This window comes from Carex rostrata, chromosome 21, assembly GCF_964058835.1.
Source record: "Carex rostrata chromosome 21, lpCarRost1.2, whole genome shotgun sequence".
Lineage (NCBI taxonomy): Eukaryota > Viridiplantae > Streptophyta > Magnoliopsida > Poales > Cyperaceae > Carex > Carex rostrata.
In genome coordinates, this window is record NC_135938.1 from 8076636 (window position 1) to 8104309 (window position 27674).

Below are 27674 nucleotides of genomic sequence, written 5' to 3' on the forward strand. Positions count from 1 at the left end.
AAAAGAAAATTAAGACAAACAAATCAGAAATAAAGAAAAAGGAGGTGTCCAGTGTAAATATAAATGGAGAAGGGAAAAACAAGAAGAAAAAAATTTAAAAAGAAATGAAAAACGAAGGGACCCTCTCCCTCAACTGGACTCGGCCAATATTTTACAAAATGGAGAGCGAGAAAAACGTTAACGAAGGGACCTTCTCCCTCAACCCGTTGCGAACAAAAAAAAATGAAAAATGTCTCCCTCAATCCGTCGCGATTCTCTCTGCTGGCCACACCAAGCTGCTGGGAATCGGCTAATAAAGGAAGAATCGGTGATGAACGGTGAAGAATTGCTTGATCGGCCAAGTCAACACTGTTCAGCGTAAATCGGTCAAAAATTGGCTCGGTCTGATTCGATTTCGGTTCAACTCGGCTTGAGTTTGCCTTCTATGGGAAAAACCTTATATTTGACAACTAGTACAATTTTATCAAATCACAAAATTTATTACAACAATGAGTGAACAAAGGTACATAGTATCAACATAGATCATGCTTGATTGTGAAATAAGTGGTCAGTTAATCGAGAGTAAGTTATTTTTTTCTTTTTAGACAAATTAACTTATTTCACATATTTTCTGCTTGTAGAATTCACAGTCATAGACAGAGATTAAGATTTGAATATCTGCTCCTTTAACTGAATTAATTTCAGTCATAACTTAATTAATCTTGAATTTAAATAGGAACTAAACATGACCATAGGTAATGATGTCCTTGCTATCAACATGAAATAATTTTGTTTGCATTGAATTTGAGATCAGCCCAAATTAACTGAAGATGATCCTTCCAAACTAATTAATGGATGTCAACTTTGATACAGGCCCAACAGAGAGAGTAAAATGCATACAGCTCCACCTATAGGCTATAGCCAAGTCAAGCTCAGAAAAGACATAATTTCCTTTTCCTCAGGAACAAATTGGTTCCACAAGAAGCCTTGACTGGCGTTAGCCAAACCTGACTTCAAGCCAGTATCAATTTAATTTAACATTTAATCCAATTCTTTACTCTTTTGTCAATGATGTAAACTGACATGCATGACTAAATCAAATGTTCTGATATTTTAGATACGTAGTCAAAGCAATTAACCATCGCCACGCAATCATAATATGAATGACTTACACTATATGTATTAAGGGAAGCAACAGTTTCAAAGTAAAAGATCTCTAGACTCGGAGACTTTTGAAGATTTCAAAAGTTAGATTATCTCATTACCGGCAAAATGCTTCATGAAAATCAAAGAACTAGCTACCTCGTTGTATTATATATACCAATTGAACAAGATTCAATTAATAAATAGAACGCTTCCATATTAATGAAGGGAGACCTTTAAAGGGATTACCAATTTGTACTACAATTAGTTATTCCGCTTTTAGGACAGCACAACATAGAGATTTCCATACCATATTCACAATCAAAATTCCACAACGGCAACATAACAAAAGAATGCTTTTTCCATTAGCATTTCTAACCCTGTTCTTTGTCCTAGTACTGCTACTGACAAAGAAATTAGTGTGTAATGAAAAACACCTGAAATTACTACCTCCATCTCCACCCAAACTACCCTTCGTAGGCAACCTACATCAATTAGGTTCTATCTCTCAAGAGTCTCTACATGCTCTTTCTATGAAATATGGGCCCCTCATGCTCTTACACCTTGGCCAAATTCCAGCACTCATAGTCTCGTCACCAGAAATGGCACAGGAAATCATGAAAAATCAAGATGATGTTTTTGCATCTAGGCCATCGACAAAGGCATCTAATTTGCTACTTTACGGAGGAAAGACTGTCGGTATTGCGCCATATGGAGAGTACTGGAAACATGCAAAAAAGCTCTACATAGTTCATATGTTAGGTATCATAAATAATTAATTCCAAGGATTATATTATCATTTTTCAAATCTCAATTGAACTCAATCTCTGTCAAATATACATACAATAAAAAATACGTATTAATTTACTCATAAGTATTTATCTGTACATAATTTCAGGAGCCTCAAAAGTTAAATCATTTAAGCTAGTTAGACAGGAGGAAGTATGCTTGGCGCTTGAGAAGATACGACATGCTCAGCGTCTGTCAAATAGTATTGATTTGAGCGAGGTGTTTAGTTCCTTTACTCTCGACATTCTTTGCAGGTTAGGGTTGCTCTATGAGAAAAAAAAAATAGATACTTTTTCTTTGACAATTTTATATTTTATGAGATTTACTTCAACAAATGCAGAAATTAAAGAGCTAAATAAAACAAGGCATGTATAACAATTGTACTTTGCATTTTTTTTTTTTCTTCAGAGTGGTAGTCTCCAGAAATTTCTCAAACAGAAATTTGCTTCGAGAGCTTATAGAGGAGGGTACTGCTCTACTTGGGGAGTTCAACTTCGAAGACTATATACCGTGTTTATGTATCTTGGACATCTTCTTAAAATTTGATTCAAAAATAAAGGTGGTCTCGAGGAAATGGGATGACTTGTTGGAGCAAGTAATCACAGAACACTTAAACAGAGATGAGAAAAATGGAGACTTCCTTGATATCTTGTTGTCTCTTGAGTTAAACAAGCAAACCGAATTTGAGCTCACCAAAGAGCACACCAAAGCATTTTTACTGGTAGGTAGTTATTTTATTATTTAAGCTTCTAATTTAGTTGTTGTGCTGTTATATAGGTTGCACGGACAAATACAATTTTGTGATCTAAAACTTCTTTTAATGAATAAATTTGTTTTCAAAATTCAATTTATAGTGATTTTAACTTTTTATTTTGTAATAGCACTTGATCTCAAATAAATATTTTTTCTTCCATATGAATGATTTCTGATTTCGTTTTAACAGGATATGTTCGGGGCAGGAACTCACACAACCTTTGTTACTCTAGAATGGGTTATGGCTGAGCTTGTAAAAGACCAGAAAACAATGCAAAAGCTACAACAACAAATCCGAAAGGTGTCCGGTAATAAACAAATCATCACTGAAGAGGATTTGAAAAATATTACATGGCTGAAAGCTGTCATAAAAGAAACGCTTCGTATACATCCTCCTGCCCCGCTTTTAGTTCCACGTGAATCATTGCAAGAAAGCCAGGTAAAAGGCTATCACATACCAAAAGGAACAAAAATTTTGATTAATGCATGGACTATCAATAGAGATCCAAAATTTTGGCCAAACCCTGAGGAATTCTTTCCTGAAAGATTCATGGAAGATACTGGTGTGGATTTCAGGGGGAATAACTTCCAGCTGATTCTGTTTGGCGCTGGAAAGAGAATTTGCCCCGGGATAAATTTTGCAATATCTAATATTGAACTGATGATTGCAAATATGTTGTTGCATTTCAATTGGGAATTGCCAAGTGGTATGACAAGAGATGAGTTTGATATGGGTCATGCTCCTGGCCTTTCGGTGCGCAGGAATGAGAAACTCTGTCTTGTTCCAAGATAAATGTATTATACTCTCTAAACCGAATATTATTAACAATTCATTAAATATACTACAAATTGTACTTTAAAATAATTTAGATAGGATTAGAGTTTTTCCCGTCGATAGTATGAATCAGCTATTTTTATTGTGCATAGGTAATATTCGGAAAAAAAGATGGATGTGATAAAGTGCTTGTTATATTCATGTAAATGAGTATATAAATGTGATGAATGTGTATATTAATTAGTTCATTACATTCATGTAAGTAGATGATCATAGAAAATCTCTTACTCCCTTCAAGAAGAGCAATAATTCTGTTCCCACTTCCCACGCTGATTTAACTGCAAAGCAACATTAATTGTTTGATTGAGTTAGATTTTCTTGCAGGATGAGAGCAGCAAATTTATTTAAGGATTAATCTATAAAGTACTGACTAACGAAGCATAAATTAAGACCAACAGTTCATTATGTGGCATCACTGGATAACAACATGGCTAAATTGCATGTTCGAAGCTTTAACTAGTCTTGGGCTGGCTTGATCAGTAGATTGCAAAGCCTAGTAATTAAATGCATTTGATTCTAAAGCAAGACTGTTGATCAAACGAATCACAGGCTCTTAGCCCATGGGCCTTTATTTAAATACGTGTGTTCTACAAATCTCACAATTAGTACCTTTGGGGCTTTTTCTCCGGACAGATCACTCTTTGCCAAAGATATTTGTTTAAAAAATTATTTTATCCATGTCACTGTCTGCAATAAGAAAAAAAACAGATTAAAGCAGCGGCTCCTACAGTCCTACATGGAAATGGAGAGGAGAGGTAGGAAAACAATGGCAACGTCTATCTCCAAGCAAACAAAAGCATCAAGCGGTTCCTAATAGCTCTAAACTGCGTCTTAATTAGTAGGGCTCGGCGACACTGGGGGCCCACTAACGTCACGCCTCTATTTTCAAATCCATAATATGAAAATAAATGATTTTTAACTTGTTGTGTATGTGTGGTGTGAACGAGAACTACCCGAAATACATCTCCAGCTTTGATTGATTTTACATAAAATTATTCGGTTTTCTTGCAAATTTTCTAGATACTGGTCATGAACTTGTAGTATTGTTTTGCTTGAGGACAAATAATGATTTAAACTTGAGGGCGTACTGTGATAAGTGATAATTTTACATATTATTTGATACACGATTAACCTAAAACCAGTCTCAAGTTTCATGTTTCGTTGCATTTGATTTATTTTTATTTACTTTTATTTGCTTTTGGTCAAGACTCAAGACTCAAGAGATATGCGCAATTAATTCCTTTAATTGTTGCAGATTTAAAGTGCAATTAAAATGATAAGAAGTCATGCGCACAAAAAGTCTTGTAGGAATTAATGCGAGGAAAGAAAAAGAGGATGACACGTCAAAATCTCCCTCCGATTTATTAAATCACGTACCCACACTGGCACTTAGGGGTGGCAATGACACCCGTTTACCCGTTTACCCTATCCGTATCATATTCGATAAGACGGGTATGGGTAAAGTTTTTTTTTCGTTAGTTTATTGGGTATGGGTATGGGTAAAGATTTTTTTTCGTTAGATAAACGGGTATGGATACGGGTAAAGGTTATTTCGTACCCGTTGGGTAATGGGTAATTATATGAAATATATTATATATAAATATATCAATATATTATATCCAATTTTTTTTTTTTTTTTCATATTGTTGTATGCCTGTATCAACACTAGAGACATATATATCAACGAATTCATTTCCTTGTTTTCTTCCTTATTCATCGTTATTGCTTTTTTCTCAATTCTACAAATGAAAATATTTCATGTTTCAAAGAAAATATATCCTCACCTTATTTTCTGGCAATAATGTATTGTTTGGTCCAAATAAGTAACCCATTAATGTCAGTTCAGGTGTCAGCGTCTGAATTTTGCATCACATGTCAGTTTTCTCAAGGTTATACTATGAATATATATATTTAATAATTGAATGAGATGGAATGAAATGTTAGAAGAAATAATGTAACAAGTGACAAAATTGACCTTATGCTGTCTGAATCATTATATTAGTATTTTCGTTATTCGCCCACTACTGTTTCGTTACCCGTTAATCATAACGAGTATGGGTAGGGTAGGGTAAGACAAATTCTTAACGGGTATGGGTAGGATATGAGTAAGGTCAATTCTTAGTGGGTATGGGTATGAAAATGGTTCCACCCTCCCCGTATCGTATCCATTGACACCCCTACTGGCACTGCTTTCTTGACTAGATTGCAGTCTAGCTCCCTCTTTTTCTTACGTGTGAAAAGCAAATCACTGAAGAAAGATGCAGATCCTGTGCCTGATTTTATGTCATTTTTAAATGAAATAATGTGACAACGGTAGCATGACTAAGATAAAATAGGTAAATTGCACCCTCTAATTAAATAGAGAGCAAGTAAACATTGAAGAAGATATGGCGCCTTCTCCTCCTAAGATCATAGAATCCTGCCAAGTCTCTCCACCTGCCGGATCAGTGCCAGAGACCTCTATCCCATTAACCTTCTTCGACGTGAGGTGGCTCAACTTTGCGCCGGTGGAGCGCCTCTTCTTCTACTCTTTCCAGCATTCCACCTCACATTTCACATCCTCATGTCTTCCTGCCCTCAAATCCTCTCTGTCCCTTGCTCTCCAATCCTTTTTCCCTTTAGCCGGCAACATCCGATTGGCACCTGAAACAACCAACAAGTATGAGATCCACTATGTTGATTGTGATTATGTTTTGTTTACCGTGGTCAAATCTGATCAATATGATGAGCTTTTTGGTGACCATCCAAGGGAGATATCGAAGCTCAAGGAATTGGTTCCTCGTTTGAGCAAGAATGAATCCGATGAGCGACAGCCTGTCCTTGCAATACAGGTGACCTTGTTTCCCTATCATGGGCTGGTAATTGGGACTTCAGTGCACCACTCGGCATGTGACGGGAGTGGCTTTGTAAATTTCATGTGCACGTGGGCCACGATTTGTTGCACGAGCAATTCCAAGGTGATACTGGCACCAACTCCTGTCAGGGTTGAGTTTGATCGGTCAATTATTCATGTCCCCGATTCAATATATGCAACTGCGTTCCATGGTACTCCAACGAATTTCAATTTGAATAATTCACAACCCAACCATCAAATGTTTATTGCCTCCTATAAACTAAACCGAGAGCGCATACAGTTGCTTCGACAGGTACTACTGCATGAAGCAGAGAAGAGAAATGTGACTGTGCGCTGTTCAACAGTGGTCGTCACCTATGCCTTTGTATGGGTTGGGTATGTAAAAGTCAAATCAATTATATCTGAAAATGAAGATGCATATTGTTTGTTTGCAATTGATCATCGCCAATGGTTTCAACCACCGGTTCCAGAGAGCTACTTTGGAAATTGCATTGGACCGGGCATTGTACGGGCCAAAGTTAAAGATCTTGTTGGTCCGAACGGGTTTTTTCAAGCATGCCAGGCTATTGGTAAGGTCTTCGATGAAGCGAAGAGCGTCGGGATACAAAATGCGAAAGATTGGAGGAAGGCTGTTTTGGAGATTGTAAGTAAGAAGCCATTTGGATCTTCGGGCTCACACAGGTTGAAGGTTTACAATATCGATTTTGGGTGGGGGAAGCCGTTAAAGGTTGATATTGTATCGATTTCATACTCAGGTGCTATGGCTGTAGCACAAAGCAGAGAAGAAGAAGGTGGCGTTGAGATTGGATTGTACTTCACACAACGTGAGACAGATATGTTTACAAATTATTTTGAGGAAGGCCTTCGTTATATGTCTACATTAAGTAATTGATTACATTACTGATTTTAATTAGTTGAGCTTCATACAATTTATAGGATTTAACATCTTGAATATATTATTGTTTCTTCTATTAAGACCTTGTATCAGTTGAGTTTTGGTAGCATGAGTAAATAAGGAATAATTTTTTATACCCTTGACAATTATATGCAACTTTTTATTTTATTTTTCCTACAGATTTAAATTTAAAGAGTTTGTCTATGCTACTATGCATATTACGATTTGTTAACGTGCTACAGCTCTATATTCGAGTTTTCAAATCCTAACGGTCGATCCAAACCATTCATCTTGTTCTCCATATTAATATGTGTTTGGAGACCAAATTTTATATTTTTTGAAATATTTTTACTATTTTTTTGGATTTATTGAAAATCCCTGTTTTTGGATGGTCCAGAATTTTCAGATCAAGTGATTTTCTAAATATCTAAAAAAATAGTAAAAAATTTTCAAAAAATATAAAATTTGGTCTCCAAACACATATTAATATGGAGAACAAGATGAACGGTTCGGATCGACCGTTAGGATTTGAAAACTCGAATATAGAGCCGTAGCACGGTAACAACCCGTGATATTTATAGTACCATAGACTCACTCTTTAAATTTTGTTGTATTCACCTCTCAACTCTTACAACCTTTATCCCTCATGTAATTATTTTTATGTTAATTCTACTTAAATTATTAAAAAATCTTAGTTTATCTCCAATTAAGAAGTATATAGTCAAACTATCAAAATTATCCTTGACGCTTAACAAAATATTATGATTATGGATTCCTTCTCAATTGAAAATGGGACATGCACCTGTTAACCCCTAAATTGATCACATAAAATCCCAGATGCAAATTTGATAATGTGATATTAATATTAATGAAAATAATTTAGAGTAGATTTTTTCATGATTAATTATGTACTTTCAAGACTAAAAGAAAAAAGAAAATAAAGAAAAATTAAGAGTCGGTTTTTCATATAATAAACAATCCGGCTGTTATTTTATGTTATCATGTACTAAAAAGTCGGTTTCATTGTTTTTTGTCGTGTTGGAACTTGTAACTTATCAGTTTCATTTTAATGAAACGGGGGCAAACTTGCATTTTATTGTAAAAAATAAAATAAAATACAGCATGTATTATAAGCGGATGCGGATCACAGTCTCTTAGCCCATGGGCCTTTATTAAAATAACTTGTCTTCGAATCTCAATCGGTACCTTTCAGGCTTTTTTCTCCGGGACCCTGTGGACTTATTTTCACAATTGAGGGTAATGATTTTAACAGAGAACTTTCTACTTCATGCAGCGCACAAACTATAGAATACTGAATATTATACTCCAGAATCAAAACAGCACTGCTGGGGTTCGTACACTGTATGAAGCCAAATCTGCTTTGTTAAAAAATTTATCTCATGTCAGGCTTAAATGTTAATAAACAATTAATGCACAAATAAATCGTATTGGTTACAAGCACCAAGTTGTCTCAGATCACTCTTTGGCACTTTGCCCCAGATATTTATTTTAATAAATATTTCATCCATGTCACTCTCTGCAATAAGATTAAAATCAGATTAAATAAAAAAAATAAAAAAATAAAAAAAAACAACTCCAACATGGAAACGGAGAGCCAGGCAAACAATGGCAACGGCCATATCCAAGCAAAGAAAAGCATCAAGCGCTTCCTCATAGCTCTAAACTGTGTCTTACTAGGGCTCGGCGACACCGGAGGCCCACTAACATCCCGTCTCTATTTTCATCATGGAGGCCATCGAAATTGGCTCTCCAGTTTCCTTGAAACAGCAGGCTTTCCCATTCTTTTGCTTCCTTTGTGCATCAATTACCTCTACCGCCGGCACCGCTCTCATTCGGCACCTATATTTTTCATTACTCCATGCCTCTTCTTGGCGTGTATCGGGCTTGGACTTTTAACGGGTGTCGATGACTATTTATATGCATATGGGCTCTCGTTTCTGCCAGTTTCCACCTCCGCCATATTGCTCTCCACGCATCTTTCTTTCACCGCCTTCTTCGCGTTTCTCATCGTCAAACAACGGTTCACTGTCTTCACCATAAACTCCATTGCTTTGCTAACTACTGGTACTATAATTAACCAACAATTGATCCTCTTATATATGCCATATATACATGTATGCTTCATTTTCATCCCTGAATGAATATCAAATAATATTTACAACAACCAAATACCTTGATGAAAATTATCATTTAAATTTGAAAAATTACAGGAGCTGTGATCCTGGGTCTCCACGGCAGCTCAGACCGGCCAAAGGGGGTTACTGACAAGCAGTACTACATGGGGTTCTTTCTCATGGTTGCTACGGCCGCATTATACGGGCTAGTGTTGCCGCTTATAGAGCTCACTTACAGGAAGTCGAGCCGTGAGGTCACTTATACACTTGTCATGGAGATGCAATTTGTCATGGCTGCATCAGCCACTGTGTTTTGTGTAGTCGGCATGGCTATCAACAAGGATTTTCAGGTAAAGATTGACACATTAATTGGGGTGTTTCATTTGATTTAAATATGAGCATATTTCTATCTTAACCCCTTCTTTTTGTCCATCGGATATTTAATTAAGATGATAATCTATTAACAAATAGAAAATATCCACTTGCCTTTTGTGATTAATGCCTATTAGAAAAGCTAGTTATATATACGCCATGCATACTTGGATAAGGCCGAAAGAGCAACTTTTATTGACAAAAACAAGTCAAAGTGGCCCGTAATTGTTCCTGTTATAGTCTTGGCTTTTTCTTTTGTACTTTTTCCAATTTCATGCTATAGAGAATATTATCTTTGACTATATCACTACTGAAAGTGAAAAACTTGTTTTATATGCTTGTCCTTGTTACATATATTTCCATGCATTTTCCAATTGAGGGTGACTTTTCTGCTAGAAACCCACCAAAAATGTTGAGAAATCAGAAAAAAAAATTAAAAAAAAATTAACTAACAAGATATGGTATGAGCTTCAGACATACAATAAAAGAAGGGTTAAGTTCCAAACTCCAATCAAACAAATTCATTTCAACAATATTACATCATATATACATTAAATAATGCTACATGCAAAAATAATTTATCTACTTCAGGCAATACCAAAAGAAGCAAAGAACTTTGGTCTAGGAGAGGCGCTCTACTACACGGTGCTGACGTGGAACGCCATCTTCTGGCAACTGTTTTTCTTGGGCACAGTGGGTGTGATCTTCTGTGTCAACACCCTTCTGGCCGCGATAATCGTGGCCGTGTTCATCCCTGTGATCGAAATTCTCGGAGTAATTTTTCTTCATGAGAGATTCAGTAGCGAAAAAGGCGTCGCTCTCGTGCTCGCATTATGGGGCCTTGCCTCTTACTTGTATGGAGAACACAAGCAAGTTAAGAAGAAGAGATCTTCAATTGATCAGCCTTGAAATTTATTTCTTTAAATAGCCAGTGAATAATTACTAGACTGCATTAAACTATACCTCCTGTATATGCCTATTACATATTGTTTGGATGGAGAGCAGAGAAAAGGAGAGAATGGAATGAAAATAAAATTTTTCATCGAATCGTGTTTGGTTAAGAAAATTATGTTGGAGGTGAAAGGTTTAATCTTGTATCAAGGTAATAAATAGAAAATTTTGTGTTACAAATAGAACTGATTTCTCTCTCAATTTAGAGTGTAATATTGATAGAAAAAAAAAATTGTTACAAATATTTTTAGAAAAAATAACACAAATGTCAAATTTTATATCTTACCTATTGAATTATCATACAAATTTTTTATCACAAACTTACAACACGCCATCAAATTATTCATTAACCTTTTTTAAATTTCAATCAATCAAATAAAAAATAGGACGGAAAAAAAATTAAATTTATTTTCTCTTATGAATCATCCAAATACAAAAAATTAAATATATTAATATTCTTTTCTATACTTCATTCCATTACATTCTATTCTTCACATCTCTTCCTTCTCTGCTCTCCATCCAAACAGGGTGTTAGGCTATTTTTTTTCTCTCTGTGGGTCCCTATAGATAACAGTGTGTGAGAAGCCCATTTATTACATTAGGCTTATTTCTGTTTCACACGGGTGTTAAGAGATGTTCGATTACCAGCGAGCACATGCATTAGGATGCTGGTTCTCACTGCTAAGCATTTAAAAGCGCACATGGTTAGACAAGGACAAGGACAATATAGTCAATAGATCGATCTTCGTTATTTTTCTGTGACGCCTCTTCGTTATTTTTTTGTTTGTGTCCCGACATTTTTATTTATGAATAATTATATTGCTCTCCTCACGTTCATCTCCGTATTTTTTCCGCACTCTCTCTCTTCCTTAACTGTCATATATCCCCTCACTTATTTCGCTAAAAATTTCATTTATCACCGCATTAAATTAGACTGTCATTTAATACCAATCCCTGCATTAATTATGCTTTCCTCTAATAACAATTTCCGCATTAATTATTCCTTTAAAAACAATCCCCGCATTAATTATACTGTTATCTAATAACAATCCCCGTTAATAAATGTTTATTTGTTATTTCTGAGAAGTATTTATCCATGTAACATAAATTATTTATCATTATGTCTGAGAGTATTTATCATTGATGTTTTACTGTAAGTTGCAATGGAGTTTGAGAAGTATTTATCTATGTAACATAAAATATTTATTCATGTAACATAAAGTATTTATCAATATGCATGAGAGTATTTATCATTGATGTTTTACTGTAAGTGCAATTATGTTTGAGAAATATTTATCTATGTAACATAAAATATTTATCCTTGTAACATAGAGTATTTATCAATGTAACATAGAATATTTATCATTATGTCTTAAAGTATTTACCATTGATGTTTTACTGAAAATTGCAATTATGTCTGAGAAGTATTTATCTATGTAACATAAAGTATTTATCCATGTAACATAAAGTATTTATCATTGATGTTTTATTGAAAGTTGCAATTATGCCTGAAAAATATTTATCCATGTAACATAAAATATTTATCATTATGTCTAAGAAGTATTTATCATTGGGGTGAGGGGATTGTTTATTTAATGGTCCCCAGTTGTGCGGGGACAATCCAAAAAAAAAGGAAATTTTGTGCGGGGATAACTGACAAGTATTTATGAGGGGATTGTTTATTTAATGGTCCCCAGTTGTGTGGAGACAATTCAAAAAAAAGGAAATTTTGTGCGGGGACAATTAATGGATTGATTTATTCAGTCATAAATAGAGATCATTGCATACGGATTAATACTTTGCAAATCCATGATAAATACTTTGATGCTTCAAGTTAAATACTAACAGTTTCTGCGGAGTATTAATGATTTGAGCGGTCCCCCCATGACTTTTTTGGCAGTTTGTGCGGGGTTGAGACTGCAGGAATTGTTATCAGGATCCTTTATTTATATTCATTTTTTAATATATTTTATCATAAATAATCAAGATTTTAATTTTTTTTTAAAAATACTCAAACCACAAGAAATTCTTGCAGTTTGAAATTTATTATTATTTTTTTGCAATATAAAAACCCCGCTGCAATATATCTCTTTCAATTTTGCAAAAAAAAATTATCGTATAAAAGACATATTGAAAAATCATAGATAATTTTAATGATCTTTAAATAATAAATAAAACTATAATCCATTAAAAAAATAAACAAACACACACAATAAATAGTAAATGCATTTTAAAATAATTGTATGGGTTATTCTTGAATAATCTCTTAGGCTTTTGAAAAACACTAATACTAGTTATGGCCAATCTGTATGGATGCGTCATCGATGTTTTGACGTCAGCAATGTTTCAGCAATAATAAAGTTATGGCCGTTTAGAGAGCATGGGCGCGTCATCGATGTTTTGGCAATAAAACATAGATGCACTTCTGTCGTCGTTAAGCCGGGCATAAAGCATCGATGCGTTATCGGTGAAACATCTTTTTTTTTAAAAAAAAATTTTAAACAGCCATAACTTTGGATAGGAAAGTCGAATTTGCACGTATGACCCCAATTCGGAAAGGGGAGACAAGACGGATCCGAATTTTGCGTCGGGGATCATCCCTGGACATCTGACGGAATCATAATTGCAAAAAAATGTCGTTTAGTATTTCAAAAATTCAGTTCAAGTTTTCTATCAACGGTAGACATACAATGACCGAGTTTAGTTTTTTTTTCAAAAGCCTAGGAGATTAAAGATTATTCAAGAATTATCCATATAATTATTTTAAAATACATTTGCTATTTATTGTGTGTGTTTGTTTATTTTTTAATGGATCATTACGGTTTCATTTATTATTCAAAGATCATTAAAATTATCTATAATTATTTAATATATGTCATTTACACGATAATTTTTTTTCAAAATGCAAAGAGATATGTAACGGGGTTTTTATGGTGCAAAAAAAAAAAAATATCCCAAACCACAAGAAATTCTTGCGGTTTGGGTATCTTTTAAAAAAGTTTAAAACCTTGATTATTTATGATAAAATATATTAAAAAATAGATATAAATAAAAATGTCGGTTTTGTCTCTTCGTTTTCTAAAAAATTCGGGATCGAGTTCAGCTGACACTTTACAAAAAAAAGTTAGAAACCTCCCCTTCCTGCTTCTTATTCTTCTTGAAGTTTTAGTGTTTGCTTACACATCTTGTTTATCATAATATGAGCATATCTATGTATAGTGCACGAGTGCTTAACTACCTTTATAATTTCAAAAATTATAATCATGTATATTGAAATTTAATTGTATTTTTTAAAGTATTTGTATAATTGCCCTCCTCCTAAAATATCATGTGTGATAGCTAACTGGTTAGAATTATAATTTATTATCATAAATACATGAATTCAAGTCTTGCTCATGCATATTAAATTTTAACTCCTATCTAGTTTTTCTAATTTTTCCCTCAAGTCATAACAAAAAGATGTCTTTTAATTTTTTAACAAATAAAAGCTCAAAATTTGATATGTTACAGACTTAACTTGCAGCTAGTCTTTTGGGAAAAATTGATAGCTAGGTATGTTATTGGATGTGTCATAGTCCAGTGGTCCGATTTCATACAATTTAAGTGTTGAAGAAGTGTTAATTTTGAATCGTTGGAATTCAGTCGATTAATTGTTTATAAATATTTGGTTTTGAATCCTAAAATCTTCTTTCTGTTGTCATTTATAACATCATGTGAATTGGGCTAATGCAATCATGTTGGCATCTTTTTTAATTTATTTAGCACAAGTCGTCTTCAAATTGCACACAAGTACTTATCTCGTGCCGAAATTTTTATTCATAACATTAAAATAATACAAATTAAAAAAATAAATAAACGTAACATGATATTGGTAGAATTTCAAAATATGTCAATTTTACTGAATAATCCAGCAAAATATATGGTTGATTATTCAGGAGATCTGCAATCCAACTTCGCTAGATTATTGGAATAATTAAATTTTTTTTCAAATTTTATAATAAAATATTACAAATATCATATACAACATTCAGATTAAAACTCAAACAGTACATTACTTTAGAGAGCTGGACTTCCACAAATTAGAGATCGTGAGTCCGTCCGATCATAATCCTTACAAATATTAAAAATATTTTGTGAATTTTAACTTGAGCTAAATCGACTCGGATTGTGATCAGACAGTCCGAATTCAAACTCAAATTTTAAATCCTGACCCGCTAAAGTTGAGGCAAATTTGGGGTCGGGGTTGTTTCATTTGTAGGTACTGACTTTTCAGGAATATTCTTCTTTACTTTAAAAATAAATAAATGGTTCTTCGGTCAAAGGAGGAAGCCTCCGGTTTGGAACTTCCGGAATAAAAATGCTTCGGTCAAGGATAAAGCATTAAAGCATCTGGTTTGGAAGTTGCGGAATAATATCAGCTTTTTCTTTTTTTAAAAGAAAGGACCTGCTTTTTTTCATTTAATCGTTGATTTTTGTTGAAATTACCGTATTTGAAATGTTGGATGAGAAGAGGCAAGTTTCTACTTTAAAAACAAAAAAAACAAATAGCACATTGAAAGGAAGCTCAGGTGTGACTTTGTCACCCCATAAATACAAATTAGTGATTTGACCTTTATATTTTATATTTATTAAACAATATGCAATTTGACCTTTATATTTTATATTTTTATTAAAAGTGTTTAGAAGGTGCGGTTTCTTATATTTGTGTCTTACATTCTTATTTTAATTTTAAAAGTCCTAAGTCCAAACAATTAATTCAAATCAGTCAACATTATCTCTATGTGGATGATCAAATTATATATATTTTGAAAACTCTTTACTGTTTTTTAGAATACAAAACCATTCTATGTGGATGATCAAGAATCTCCTCCTAAACAAAGATTTTATACCTTTCTACAAAAATAAAAATAAAAAACTTTTACAAAAGAAATTAAAATTTGATCTCCAAACACATTTTAATATGGACATCATATTGAGTAGTTCGGATAGATTGTTTGGACTTTAAAAACAATGATAAAAACGTGAGGCACAAATAAAGCATGAAAGATATAAGACATTTGAACCCTACTCTTTAATTAAAATCAAGATAAAATCTTCAATTTTAAACTTTTATATTGACTAACAAATTGTAAACTTGCAGGTAAAACTAACTGATATATATAAGTTCTAGGCAAAACAGACAAACTGGTATCTTTACACCATGTTTGGATGGAGAGTACAGGAAGGAATAGGAGGTTAAGAATAAAAGGGAATGGAATGGAATAGAAAGGAAGATTAACATATTTAACCTATTCGTGTTTGGATGATTAATGAGAGAAAATAAATGTAACTTTCCTTTCCGTCTTATTTTTTGTTTGGTTGACTAAAATTTAGGAGGTTAACGAGAAATTCGGTGACTGTTGTAGGTTTGAGGAAAAAATCTTGTATGAGAATTATCTATGTAAAATATAGGGTTAGGCATTTGTGTTATTTTTTCTAAAAATATTTGTAACAAAATTTCTTTCCATCCGTTACACCCCAATTTGGAAGGGAAACCGATTCTATTAATTATAATGATACAAGGTTAAACCTTTCACCTCCTATACCCTTCACCTCCGACATAATTTTAACAACCAAACACAATTCAACGGAAAGTTTTTGTTTCTTTCCATTCCCTCCCTTCCTCTACTCTCCATCCAAACAAGGTGTTAAGAAAGCAAAAGTAAATATTAACCAAAGAGAAGAGATCTCTACACCAGCAGTTGCATCAGAAAAGCACCCCTTGTAATATTCTAAAAATGAGAAGTTGCATCAGAAAAGAATCCCCTGAAACAGGTGAACGAGAACCCCTAATAAAAATGAAATTGAAAACAATGATGATCAACTTAATTTTCCACATGTCTCGCTTTCTTTGATAAAGGTGACTCCATGTCCCTAACAAAAAAAAATTGACAAGTGCTTCCATCGATATTGAGACCCGCATTGAATTAAAAATTAAATGAAAAATATCTCTGTATTTTGCCGGCGAGGCAGTGTGTATTTGAAAGGGTCAAAAAATTCAAAAGACGAGTTGTCACATCTAGATTCATTGAATCTTATCCATGCAATCGGCCTATAATTGAAAAGGTATAAAGAAGAATCTTTATCCATAACAAGTTTATGTAAATAGAACAGTCACAGAACAGTATTGTACAATGCTCATCAAACCAGGCGCCTCTAACATTTAAATAACTGGTTTAAGTGTTTGATTAAAAGATCCACCAGGTGGCACATATTCAAATAGTATTATACTTCAAAATTCATTGCAATAAACTAAACAGAGCCTGCCTATTATTATATTATATCGACCGACAAATAAAAAAAAATGAAAGAAGGATGCCTTGAAAATCATTATTGTTGTAACTTGGATGTGCATTTATCTAATTTTCTATCAAAACGAGTTGATCTTATTTGCAGCTTAACTTGTACATCTGCTAATCATTGTCATTAGAAAAGGACTAACAAATAATAATTTTCACACAGCAAATATCTCACTCACTTTTCCCAATAAATCTTATTTCACAAGATATTGTAACCTTTTGCTTAAAAGTAGAAACCAAAACCTCATAAGATGATAACAATCATTTTCATCTTTTACGTCCTGTACATTTGCCTCTTCCCTCCCAAAAGGGCTGCATTCCTTCTACTAAGCCACGCTTTTGTTCTGAAATACCAGATCACCTGAAAAGCACTTAGAGAAGTTAATCAGACATCACTTAAAAAATAGCAAAGGAAAAGGAAAAAGAAGAAAAGAAGATTGCCCCTCATTTCACATTGACTCTCTCTCTCTCTCTCTCTTTGAAAAAAGTAGCCAAACTACCATTTTTATTAAAGAAGCTACCAGTCTTATTTTTATTAAAGAAGCTACCAGTCTTAAAATTACAAAACCAAATGCATTAACAGTTTCTATTTTCCTATTACAGTGAATTGAATTTGATACCTGCATGTACAAGCTTAAAATGGTTTGTACCAGTGGCCTAACCCATGGATCCTAATAAGTGTTTATTTATCACCATTTGAGTGCTCAAGGGAGGTTATCACACAGAAATGACTGGGATTACCTGACAAATGCAAGAACACAAACTTGTATCCTACCTTACAGATTCACTCATCTCAGTAAGATTGAAATCTGGATATTAACACCTAATACATACCTTGGTGTAGATGTGTCACACAAATTGCTCTGAAATCCCGTGAAAACATTTGAATAAGACTTCGTCAAGTATGTGAAATTAGAGACAGCTGGCAATGCAGGGACCTGCTCTCCTTGTGTCACCATTGCAGAGAGGTTGATCCTCTCCAGTGCCAGTACTGCCTTAGATTCCCTCCACACAAAAGCAAGCAACCCATTACACAAAGAAAACAATGAACCGGGTTTAGAACCTGGGTATCGAAACCCGTAACCACTTGAAATCCCCTCCCCTGAGAAGCTGCAACTAACCCTCATCTCCATTTCCCAAGGGAAGGTGTCAGTAGAAGGCTCCTCCATGTTAGCAATAAACATAGACGATCCATTTGGGTGTAATACATAGTGAGTTCCTTCTAAAATCTTTGTACCAACTAAAACCAAACCCGTGTCACTTTCTTCATAGGAGAGGAGTAACAGAAACAGGGCTTTACCGGGTTTGTCTTGACCCAGCAAGGCAGGGGGCCAGCCGAAAGAACCACCCCATAGACCCGAGAATTCCTTACTGGATTCAGGTCCATTTAGAGGCAGCTTGTACAGTGCAAAACGGTTCTCATGCATGTTAGGCCATGACCGGTACGATGTAACACGTGTATGAATAGCTCTGAGACTTAGCCCTATAGAATCCCCACTGCCCATTTTTAAAAATTCATTCAGTGGCAAATGCTTGTTTTCTCCATTAGTGTTACTCCGTGAGGGAATGCTTCTTCCGATGAGTTGTTTGATCCCATCTTTGACATATGAAGAGATTGTTTTTTTCTTTCCATCCCCATCAAAAGATCTATTGCGACTCAGACTTGAAGAACAAGGAGATGATTCAACAATGGTACAATCTATCATGCCGCCTTTTATTGCCTTATGCATCAAGATTAGTGTTTCTCTCCTTCTGGATAGAATGTTGAAGTCATCATCAGATCGAGGGAAAACCGGGGCAGATTCTAGGTCGGAAGGGAGTTTCATTGCTGATTTTGAAGACAAAAAATCAAGCAACCTCCTCCTATCACCGAATGCCAGTTTCCCAAATAAGCTTGATTTTAGGCCTGTTTTATGTAAAATTTAAAGTCTAAATGATGGAGAACTACTCTATAAATCTTCTAATGGGGAAATCAGGCATGTAACAAACCATACTAAATATAAAATTACTGGAATTATAAACAACATACGGAAATTAGAAACAAAGGCTTACTGGAATTAGAGGAGAAATCAGCTTCGAGTAAGAGAACAGTAGGATCAGAAGGAATGACAGAGAAAACCGATCCAGCGTGAATCAAACCAGATTCTCCATGTAAAAAGAACAGAGAAGGCGCGCCATCTCCATCACAGTGAATCTCCATCACTGGAGAGAAAGCCAGATTCTTCGAAACCTCCTGTGGTATGATCCTTACGAAAACAAGAGATACAAAGCCCCAAATTGGGAAGACAAGATTGCCTAACTCGGGGTTCTGGTGGGCCCAGAGCGAGAGAAGGCGAGAGGCGGTGAAAACAAAGCGACAGAGGGAGGGGTAGGAGAGTGACGAAAGGGAGTGCCATGAGTGGAGGTGCGAAGGAGAGATGGAACCTGGGCTTGAAGAGGTGAGGGAGAGCCACGTGTTAGGGGACGAGAGGAGGGGGTGGTAGAGGCGACGCGAGGAGAGAGAGAGGGCCAGGAGGTGGCGCGGGTGGCCCAGGTGCGCCGCGATGAGAGCGAGAGCGTCGTCTGGTAGAGAGAGAAAGAGATCCGCTCCATCCGCCATGGCCGTCTCTCTCTCTCTGTGTGTGCGTGTGTGCAACACACAGAACGAAGATGTGTCTGTGTGTGTTGCTTCTGCGAGAAGATGATGGCACTATGCTACATTTGGAAGGAGAGAGCGTTTGGTATGGGTACGGATTCCCTAAAGTCATCCAAATTTTATGTTAGGATCTGCACCGTTCGATCTTAATTTCGGCCAATCCGGCCCGAGTTGGAATGCACGGTCCCCTGTATTATTTGTTTCTGGGCAGATCGGACGGTTCGGATCCAAAATCAAATTTTGCTTTAATACAGAGGATCTGAACTAGTTTGATATACCAGTTTGGCAAGATGCATTGACTCGGTGACCTCATGTGGGGCCCACTTTTTGGTGAACATCAGGTTCCTTTCTCGCCTCAGATCCGTAATTTCCGTGGCATTACAAGTTCTGTGTTTAACATATGTGGCGAGTCATAATCTGATGGTAAAACGTAAAAGTGTAATTGATAACCTGCTACATATTCTGATATGGAAAATATTGATTCAGATGACATGAGATCTCCGAGATATTAACTCATTCTAGAAGAGGCTGCAGAGCAGATCGCAGTTTTTCTCTCTCATTAAATTCGGATTTACTACGACGCCAAGTAGTGTAATTCTCATATCACATTAGGCTGACAGGCTCGTTCGAGATTTTATGTGGCAGTTATTAGTCAACATTTTCCTATATCATTACTACGAAACTTCTACACGACTACACATGTTACAAAAGAGTATCGTTCAAGTTCATATATGTTACAAAAATTCATATCAAAAGTCACTCAATAAAATCGAACTGGTTGAAGAAATCAAAGCGCAAATTCCACATGTAGAAAAATTGTACATGCTGGAAAATAATATACAGTAACTAAAGAATTATGAAGGCATTTTATAGGGTTTTAGCGATTGAGTAGACAATTGGTGTAATTATTATTTTTTTTTTTACGAGTTATCTTCCAAATTAGCAAACAAAGGCAGTAATATGAGAACGATAAATAGATAGAGAAAAAAATAGGCGTAAACATGATATGAAAAAAAAGTAAAACAAAGCTATTAGAAAAATAAAAGAAAGAAATTACAAATCCAAAATCTAAAAAAAGAAGAAGTTAAATATGAAATAACATACTTTTTGAAATGAGTAATGGAATCAAGTCACCCAAGACCTTTGTTTCAATTTTTGTAACAAAAGATTTTTCGATCTAAGTTTCAAACTCATAAATAACATACTTGATAATTGATAACCATCTTCTACGTTACAAAGGTAAAAAGATAAAAACTTACAAAAACAGTGAAATCAATCATAAAAAGAATATATAAATGCACAATTTTATATTGCCACGACAGTTACCGTCCAAAAGCAGGAGCAAAGAGGCTTCAGTGTCTGATTTGTATCAAAATTCGTACACCTATTTGAACCGTTCATAATTTTTATTGTACATTGGATGCATGGTTGTGATATATTATCATATTTTAACCTGTATTTATTTATTTATTTTTTGGCGAAAGTGGCCCGTAGGCAATGACCTGTAATTTTACCATGTAGTTGAATACTATTACAACATGTTCAGTTCAGATCTGCTACGCCAGTATTTCAAATGTTAGGTTCTCATGTGCAATCACAGTATCCTTAGAATCAGAATAGACCTACCACAGTATCCTTAGAATCAGAATAGACCATGTGCAATCTGGTTTAGAATCCTGTACCCTTCCAACACTGCCTTGGCTTCTGCCCGAGCTCGGTTTATCACTTTATTGCATGAATCGATTTAGATTTCCAGGCCACAACTTTACCCTTGTGCTGCACATAGACCTTGACTGTCCCATGCCCCATCCACATAGCACTGATCTTGATGGAAATCTCTTGGTTGCTCCCAGTTTGGATTAGGTTGTGTTCAAGGAATCATGCCTCCCGTCAGCCTCTTTATAATCTGACATGCCTCAGCTTCTCTTTTGAAAAAGGCTTTGCAAGTCTCAACTGAGTGATATTGATAGCCCCATATATGACTAATGACTTGATTGAGTTAAAGGCCTAAAAATTATTCATAGCGCTAACATTGCACAACTTATTAAAATTTCTGTGTGTTTGTGTGTGTGTCCCAAAATTTCAAAATTTTCATTTCTTTTCTTTGTTTGGGCTCACTTTTGCAGCCCAACAAAAATTCAGATGCACCTAGGCTTTAAATGAGGTCCCTGCCTCCATTTAAACGGATCTGTTATAAGAAGTTTCCGTGGAAAATCGGTATTTCGATTAATAACGAGAGGAATCTAATTTATCATTTTTGACTTTCCAACAAACTTGAATTTCATTTTTGTATTTGTTCATCATACATATCATACATATCATACATATCATCTACAAAACTGGAATTGACTTTTGAACAAAATCCGAAAGTAGACATTTACAAGTTTCCGAATTGTCGTTTTGGAGCCGCGTTAATTAATTGGAAATGTAAGAAAATACTTTCTTTTGGATAATAAAGGCAAAAGTAAACAAATAGAAGATATATATGCATCAATGCACGGTCCTTTCCGACCAATAGAAATTGATTTCCTTAGTTGGATCTGTTTGGAATCATAAATATCAAATAATTATGGCTTATCTAGAGATCAAATAATTACATCTCATCTAGAGTCAAACACTTACACTCTGGATAAAAAGAAACAATCATCACCTTAATCTAAGGACCGTCATATGCCAAAGAGACTCAAAACATAATTTTTAGTATGGAATACAATACCTGATTCCATACTGTTTGCCATGGAATCTCCAAAGCCGATGGTGGAGCAGCAACCGTCTCTGTGAGCGTCCTGAGTGCGTCCGCACTGGGATCCAGTGCGTCCGCATTAGGCTCGGACTTTTCTGCATTTCTGCACTGAACTTCAGAAAATCGTCTAAGTCCTGAGTGCGTCTGCACTGGAGTCCAGTGCGTCCGCACTAGACTCGGATTTTTTCCTGTGTTGTTCTGAAGTTCTCTAAAAAATTGGCTAAGTACTGAGTGCGTCCACACTCACGGTCAAAATAGCAGCTTTCTTAATTGCAAATCTCAGAATCAGTCCATCAATAATTTGATCTTTGTCTAAATTGTTCTACACATTTATGGACCACATCCTATTGAATAAATAGATTGTATAATATCTTAATTCCATATTAAATCACTTTAATTGTGACAATCTTATATGACAGTAAACAATTCATAATTATATTACATATATGGCAATTCATAATTATATTACATATACGCTCAAATGCAACAGCTTGAATTCAACCTAAAATAAAATAAAAAATGAACAGACTTGTCAAATCTTGAAAAGAAAGCTAATGATTCAAAACATATTTATTGGTATTTGATGTAAAGATTTAATTTGGCTTAGACAGAGTCCAACTGCAATTAATACAAGAAAGTTGAATAACAGAGGATATATTCCACTGCAATTAAAGCTGTCTGACGAGTGTCACGAGTTATTCAGATTTTTTTTAAGACCGAAAATAGATGCATGTTATGTGTGGCTGCTTAATATTGATCCGTTCAATAAGGTCTAACATTTAAGTAACCTCTTCTTTACCACACTAGTAGTAATAAAATTTAGATGCATGATTGTGATATTAATTATTAATTACTTGGTCACACCAACCCAGAAATGGTATCTTCCCAGTTCTCACGTGAGATGGTTTCTTTACATGAATATTTCTTATAAAATTTACATGATGTAAATTAAATCTTTATGCACTACAATTATTCAAATATAAAAAAAAAAAATAAGATCCTCGATGAGATGGTTTGCTCAAAACCCAATAAAACTTTGAGCTTTTATATATTACACACATTAATTTCTTTTGAATATGACGTAATATATAAATCATAAAAATTGACACACTCGTGATATCATCAATAAATCTTATTTTGTTTTGTGTTAGCAACTTTCCAATAACAAGTGGGATTCAAACTACTAGATTGGCATGTGAATAATATTACCATTAATTATACACGAAACAAAGCCGAAAAATATCTAACACAAGCTCTACTTAATTTGACCTCGCCCATTTTAAATGTTTAATAAAATTAAAATGTACCTTCAGCCACTTGACCTTCATTATTTCAAACCACCAAAAAATCTTTGACTTTTTCCAGAGAAATAGGTGGCGTAATAAATCATAAACACAGTTATTATAAAAAAATTTTGAGCTATTATAAATTACACACGGTTATTTTGAATATGAAGTAATAAATTATAAAGAAGGATGCCACTGGTGATATCATTCATAAATCCTGCTTTTGTGTTAGCAACTTAATTTCCAAGAACAAATGGGATTTATTTCTTTCTATATATACTTGAATGGCAAGTTAATGTTTTTACCTTTATACAATAAATTAATATTGAACAAGCCGAAGAATCTCTCCCGCAAATTAACTCTTTTTAATTTGACCTCGCCCATTGTTTAATAAAAGTAAAATACTATAATTTATCTAGAACCACTTGGCCTTTGTCATTATCTCAAAACACCCAAAATCATTGATTTTTTCTACTCCAGAGGAATAGATGGCTGAGTCGTCCTAGCTAGGTAAAACCTTTATTTTTTTTTATTTGTGTTTCTCTTCTGAAATTCCTCATATATTTTTCAAACTAGAGATATGGGGTGTAATTCTTAATTAGTCAATGCACCGCGTATGAAAGAAGCGTACGTAATAGAATAGGTAAGAGAACGGCTGCATGCATTAATTACCCCTGCATGGCCTCTCTTATAAATACCTTAGCATATGTGATCTTCAATTTATCCAAAAATTAAATCAAATCTCTAGAGCTACTTCAGAAAAGAGAAGAAGAAAAAAAAAAAATCAAATCAAATTTGTACATAGCAAGTACATACTGACGTTAAAGAAATCAGTTTTGCGTTGCTGTACTTGTTGTCATTTGATCTAGCTCCGATCCTCTATATATATACTGGTGTCATTAATTTTCGCTTCATTTTTCTCCGAGGGTAATTACCGAGTGAAATAAGATGGAATTAGGCAGTGCTAATTATCAGCTGCTCAAATTCATGTATGCTATTATGCTATTCGGTGTCTTTGCTCCTCCTGCCTTGGCAAAGATCCATCACCACACTTTCATTGTAAGTACCATATCTTTACGCAATATGTATTTGGAAACATATCAAAGGGATACAAGCTGGCATATTGTAGCTAGGTAGTAACAGTATATGGATGCATGAAATGTATAATGAATAATTGAATACATAGGCACAGCTTGAGTAAAACATTCCATGCAAGATTTGATGCATATAATTAGTCTTATGTTGAAAAGTCAACGCACCTTGAAAGAAGCAAACTTCCAACTATGCTCGTCTCATCTTCATAACTCTGCATGACAATGATTTGTGTGAACTGAAATATATATAGCTCATTACCAGTACTTCAACCAGTTGATGACTAATTAAATTATAAGCAACCACTCATAATTAAATACTAGCTAATTTGTAATTAATTTGCAGATACAAGAAACTCCATGCACCAGGCTCTGCAGCACCAAGAACATCCTTACCGTCAATGGCCAGTACCCAGGCCCCACCATCTATGCACGCAAAGGCGACACTGTTATTGTCAAGGTCATCAACCAAGGAAACAAGAACATCACAATTCACTGGTATATATATAAATTGATCAAACCTAATTATATCTGATGGACAATATATTAAAGAAAAAATCAACTAAGTTCCACGTACATTAATTTTTGTTTCAGGCATGGTGTTGACCAGCCAAGGAACCCTTGGTCAGATGGACCAGAGTACATCACGCAATGCCCGATCAAACCAGGAGCCAACTTCACACAACGGATTCAGTTCACAGAAGAAGAAGGCACACTCTGGTGGCATGCACACTCTGATTTTGATCGTGCCACTGTTCACGGAGCAATGGTCATTCACCCGAGGAAAGGAAGCACCTTCCCCTACCCCAAGCCCGATAAGGAGGTCACACTCATTTTGGGGGAGTGGTGGAATGCTGACGTAAATGAAGTGCTACAAAAGGCACTAGCGACTGGCGGCGACGTTGATCCTTCTGATGCCAACACGATCAATGGCCAACCCGGCGATTTTCTTCCATGCTCACAGAATGGTATGTTGGTTTTCTAGGTCTAATTAATTAAAGATATTTTAATTGCACTACGAAGAAAGTTGAGTAAATACTGGATAGAGTAGGACCCAATGATTTAAAATTCAAAGCTAACACAAAATCTCAATTTGTTGCAGACACTTTCAAGGTTCAAGTGCAGCAAGGCAACACCTACCTACTCCGTGTGATCAACGCAGCGTTGAGCAACGAATATTTCTTCGCCATTGCCAATCACAAACTCACTGTTGTTGGGACCGATGGTAGTTACACCAAGCCGTACGCAACTGACTATATTATGATCACCCCAGGTCAAACAATGGACCTTCTTCTAAAGGCTGATCAGCTAAAGGACTCCTCTTCGCCTTCTCGGTATTACATGGAAACCCGTCCTTACAATGGTAACACAAATGTTACATTCGATCAAAATATTTCCACTGCCATTCTAGAATACAAATTGAACCAAAACACTTTCGCAACATTTCCGCTTTTACCCTCTTTACCAGAAATCAATGACACAAATGCAGCAACCGCATTTACTGACGGGATACGCTCTCTGGCAAGCTGGGACCACCCAGTTGATGTTCCAAAAACAATTGATGAACACATGTATATCTCAATAGCGGTGAATGTTGTCCCTTGCTCCGGAAGCTCTAACTGCACCGGTCCAATGGGCAACAGGCTTGCTGCAAGCCTAAACAATGCTAGTTTCCAAAACCCGCCAATTGATGTGCTAGATGCATACTATTACTCTATTCCTGATGTCTACACACCGGACTTTCCTAACAAACCGCCGGTTTTCTTTAACTTTACCGGGGACACCATTCCACAGGAGCTTTACCTAACACAAAAGTCCACAAAAGTGAAGGTTTTAGAGTACAATACAACCGTGGAGATTGTGTTTCAGGGGACTAATATTCTCGGTGGCGAGAATCATCCCATGCATTTGCACGGCCACAGCTTTTATGTTGTTGGCAAAGGATTTGGTATTTTTGACAAGGAAAAAGATCCTTTGTCTTACAACTTGATCGATCCGCCTTATGAGAATACAATTGGCGTGCCAAAGAATGGTTGGGCCGCTATACGTTTTAGGGCCGCGAATCCCGGTGTCTGGTTCATGCACTGCCACTTCGAACGCCACACAGTTTGGGGAATGGATATGGTCTTCATAACCAAGAACGGTAACAGTAACGATGCTAAAATGTTACCTAGGCCTCACAACATGCCACACTGCTGAAGTATATTTCAATTTTTTTTTTTTTTTTTTTTTTTTTTTTTGTAGCTTCAAGTTCAATTTGTTAATAGATGATAATTGTAGTCATGATAGGAAATTTGATTCATTTTTTGTTCTTTCAAGGAAATTCAATTGTGAATAAATTAATGCTGCATGCAGTTCATATATTTTCTTCAATTTTAAGACTCCACCTTTTAATTATCTCATATGCAATGAGATATATAGTAAAATTATATTTATGCGAAGAATTGGAATTGTATTTTACAAAAGATAAATATTTCGATGAAAACCGACAAAATCAAATTTATCATTTTGAATTTCAACAAACTTGACTTGGATTTCTTTATTTGATCATCATATATATATACATGTCATCTATATATATAACTGGAATTACTTGACTCTCAACAAAATCCGAAACTAGACACGTACATGTTTCCAAATTAATTCTCGTTTTGAGCCGCGTTAATTGTAATTGGAAATGTAAGAGAAAACTTTTTGTTCTGGATAATATAAGGCAAAACTAAATAAACAGAAAATATATATGTATCAATGCATGGTGCTTAATTTCCACCAATAAAAAATTATTTTCTCTCTAATTACAGTTGGATCATGGATGCATGCAGATTATTTGAAAAACAAAATTTGTGAAATCTTGAAAAGAAATAAGCTAATGATT

At 35.0% G+C, this 27674-nt stretch overlaps 5 protein-coding genes and 1 long non-coding RNA gene across 6 annotated transcripts; 4 read left to right on the forward strand and 2 right to left on the reverse strand.

The window, feature by feature from the left end:
* The first annotated feature begins 1318 nt into the window (after window positions 1-1318).
* LOC144573623 (cytochrome P450 71A1-like) lies at window positions 1319-3877 on the forward strand. The gene is made up of 4 exons (XM_078323401.1): window positions 1319-1884; window positions 2021-2276; window positions 2320-2632; window positions 2855-3877. The coding sequence occupies exons 1-4, from the start codon at window positions 1476-1478 to the stop codon at window positions 3455-3457; spliced, it is 1581 nt and encodes a 526-aa protein (XP_078179527.1). The 5' UTR covers window positions 1319-1475; the 3' UTR covers window positions 3458-3877.
* A 1979-nt stretch (window positions 3878-5856) lies between these two features.
* LOC144573547 (coumaroyl-CoA:anthocyanidin 3-O-glucoside-6''-O-coumaroyltransferase 1-like) lies at window positions 5857-7360 on the forward strand. Its single transcript, XM_078323332.1, has one exon. It carries the CDS (start codon window positions 5887-5889, stop codon window positions 7243-7245), a length of 1359 nt encoding a protein of 452 aa, XP_078179458.1. The 5' UTR covers window positions 5857-5886; the 3' UTR covers window positions 7246-7360.
* A 1386-nt stretch (window positions 7361-8746) lies between these two features.
* Window positions 8747-10779, forward strand: LOC144573545 (purine permease 3-like). Its single transcript, XM_078323330.1, has 3 exons — window positions 8747-9333; window positions 9480-9733; window positions 10347-10779. Exons 1-3 carry the CDS (start codon window positions 8850-8852, stop codon window positions 10662-10664), a joined length of 1056 nt encoding a protein of 351 aa, XP_078179456.1. The 5' UTR covers window positions 8747-8849; the 3' UTR covers window positions 10665-10779.
* Window positions 10780-15813: 5034 nt separating this feature from the next.
* On the reverse strand, window positions 15814-16619 carry LOC144573062 (uncharacterized). The gene is made up of 2 exons (XR_013517874.1): window positions 16388-16619; window positions 15814-15897 (listed from the first exon to the last, which is right to left on the reverse strand). It is a non-coding gene; the product is annotated as an uncharacterized LOC144573062 (long non-coding RNA).
* A 531-nt stretch (window positions 16620-17150) lies between these two features.
* Window positions 17151-19721, reverse strand: LOC144573061 (F-box family protein). The gene is made up of 3 exons (XM_078322749.1): window positions 19097-19721; window positions 17879-18950; window positions 17151-17405 (listed from the first exon to the last, which is right to left on the reverse strand). The coding sequence occupies exons 1-3, from the start codon at window positions 19641-19643 to the stop codon at window positions 17402-17404; spliced, it is 1623 nt and encodes a 540-aa protein (XP_078178875.1). The 5' UTR covers window positions 19644-19721; the 3' UTR covers window positions 17151-17401.
* A 4785-nt stretch (window positions 19722-24506) lies between these two features.
* Window positions 24507-27013, forward strand: LOC144573249 (putative laccase-9). The gene is made up of 4 exons (XM_078322981.1): window positions 24507-24767; window positions 25146-25297; window positions 25394-25767; window positions 25902-27013. Exons 1-4 carry the CDS (start codon window positions 24657-24659, stop codon window positions 26996-26998), a joined length of 1734 nt encoding a protein of 577 aa, XP_078179107.1. The 5' UTR covers window positions 24507-24656; the 3' UTR covers window positions 26999-27013.
* Window positions 27014-27674: the final 661 nt, after the last annotated feature.

Coding starts and splice junctions, on each gene's coding strand:
- LOC144573623 (XM_078323401.1), top strand. CDS start 1,476: ATGCTTTTTCCATTAGCATTTCTAACCCTGTTCTTTGTCCTAGTACTG. Junction 2,277..2,319: donor AAAGAGCTAAATAAAACAAG/GCATGTATAACA, acceptor TTTTTTCTTCAG/AGTGGTAGTCTCCAGAAATT. Junction 2,633..2,854: donor ACACCAAAGCATTTTTACTG/GTAGGTAGTTAT, acceptor TCGTTTTAACAG/GATATGTTCGGGGCAGGAAC.
- LOC144573547 (XM_078323332.1), top strand. CDS start 5,887: ATGGCGCCTTCTCCTCCTAAGATCATAGAATCCTGCCAAGTCTCTCCA.
- LOC144573545 (XM_078323330.1), top strand. CDS start 8,850: ATGGAAACGGAGAGCCAGGCAAACAATGGCAACGGCCATATCCAAGCA. Junction 9,334..9,479: donor CATTGCTTTGCTAACTACTG/GTACTATAATTA, acceptor GAAAAATTACAG/GAGCTGTGATCCTGGGTCTC. Junction 9,734..10,346: donor CTATCAACAAGGATTTTCAG/GTAAAGATTGAC, acceptor TATCTACTTCAG/GCAATACCAAAAGAAGCAAA.
- LOC144573061 (XM_078322749.1), bottom strand. CDS start 19,643: ATGGCGGATGGAGCGGATCTCTTTCTCTCTCTACCAGACGACGCTCTC. Junction 18,951..19,096: donor TGATTTCTCCTCTAATTCCA/GTAAGCCTTTGT, acceptor TACATAAAACAG/GCCTAAAATCAAGCTTATTT.
- LOC144573249 (XM_078322981.1), top strand. CDS start 24,657: ATGGAATTAGGCAGTGCTAATTATCAGCTGCTCAAATTCATGTATGCT. Junction 24,768..25,145: donor TCCATCACCACACTTTCATT/GTAAGTACCATA, acceptor ATTAATTTGCAG/ATACAAGAAACTCCATGCAC. Junction 25,768..25,901: donor TCTTCCATGCTCACAGAATG/GTATGTTGGTTT, acceptor AATTTGTTGCAG/ACACTTTCAAGGTTCAAGTG.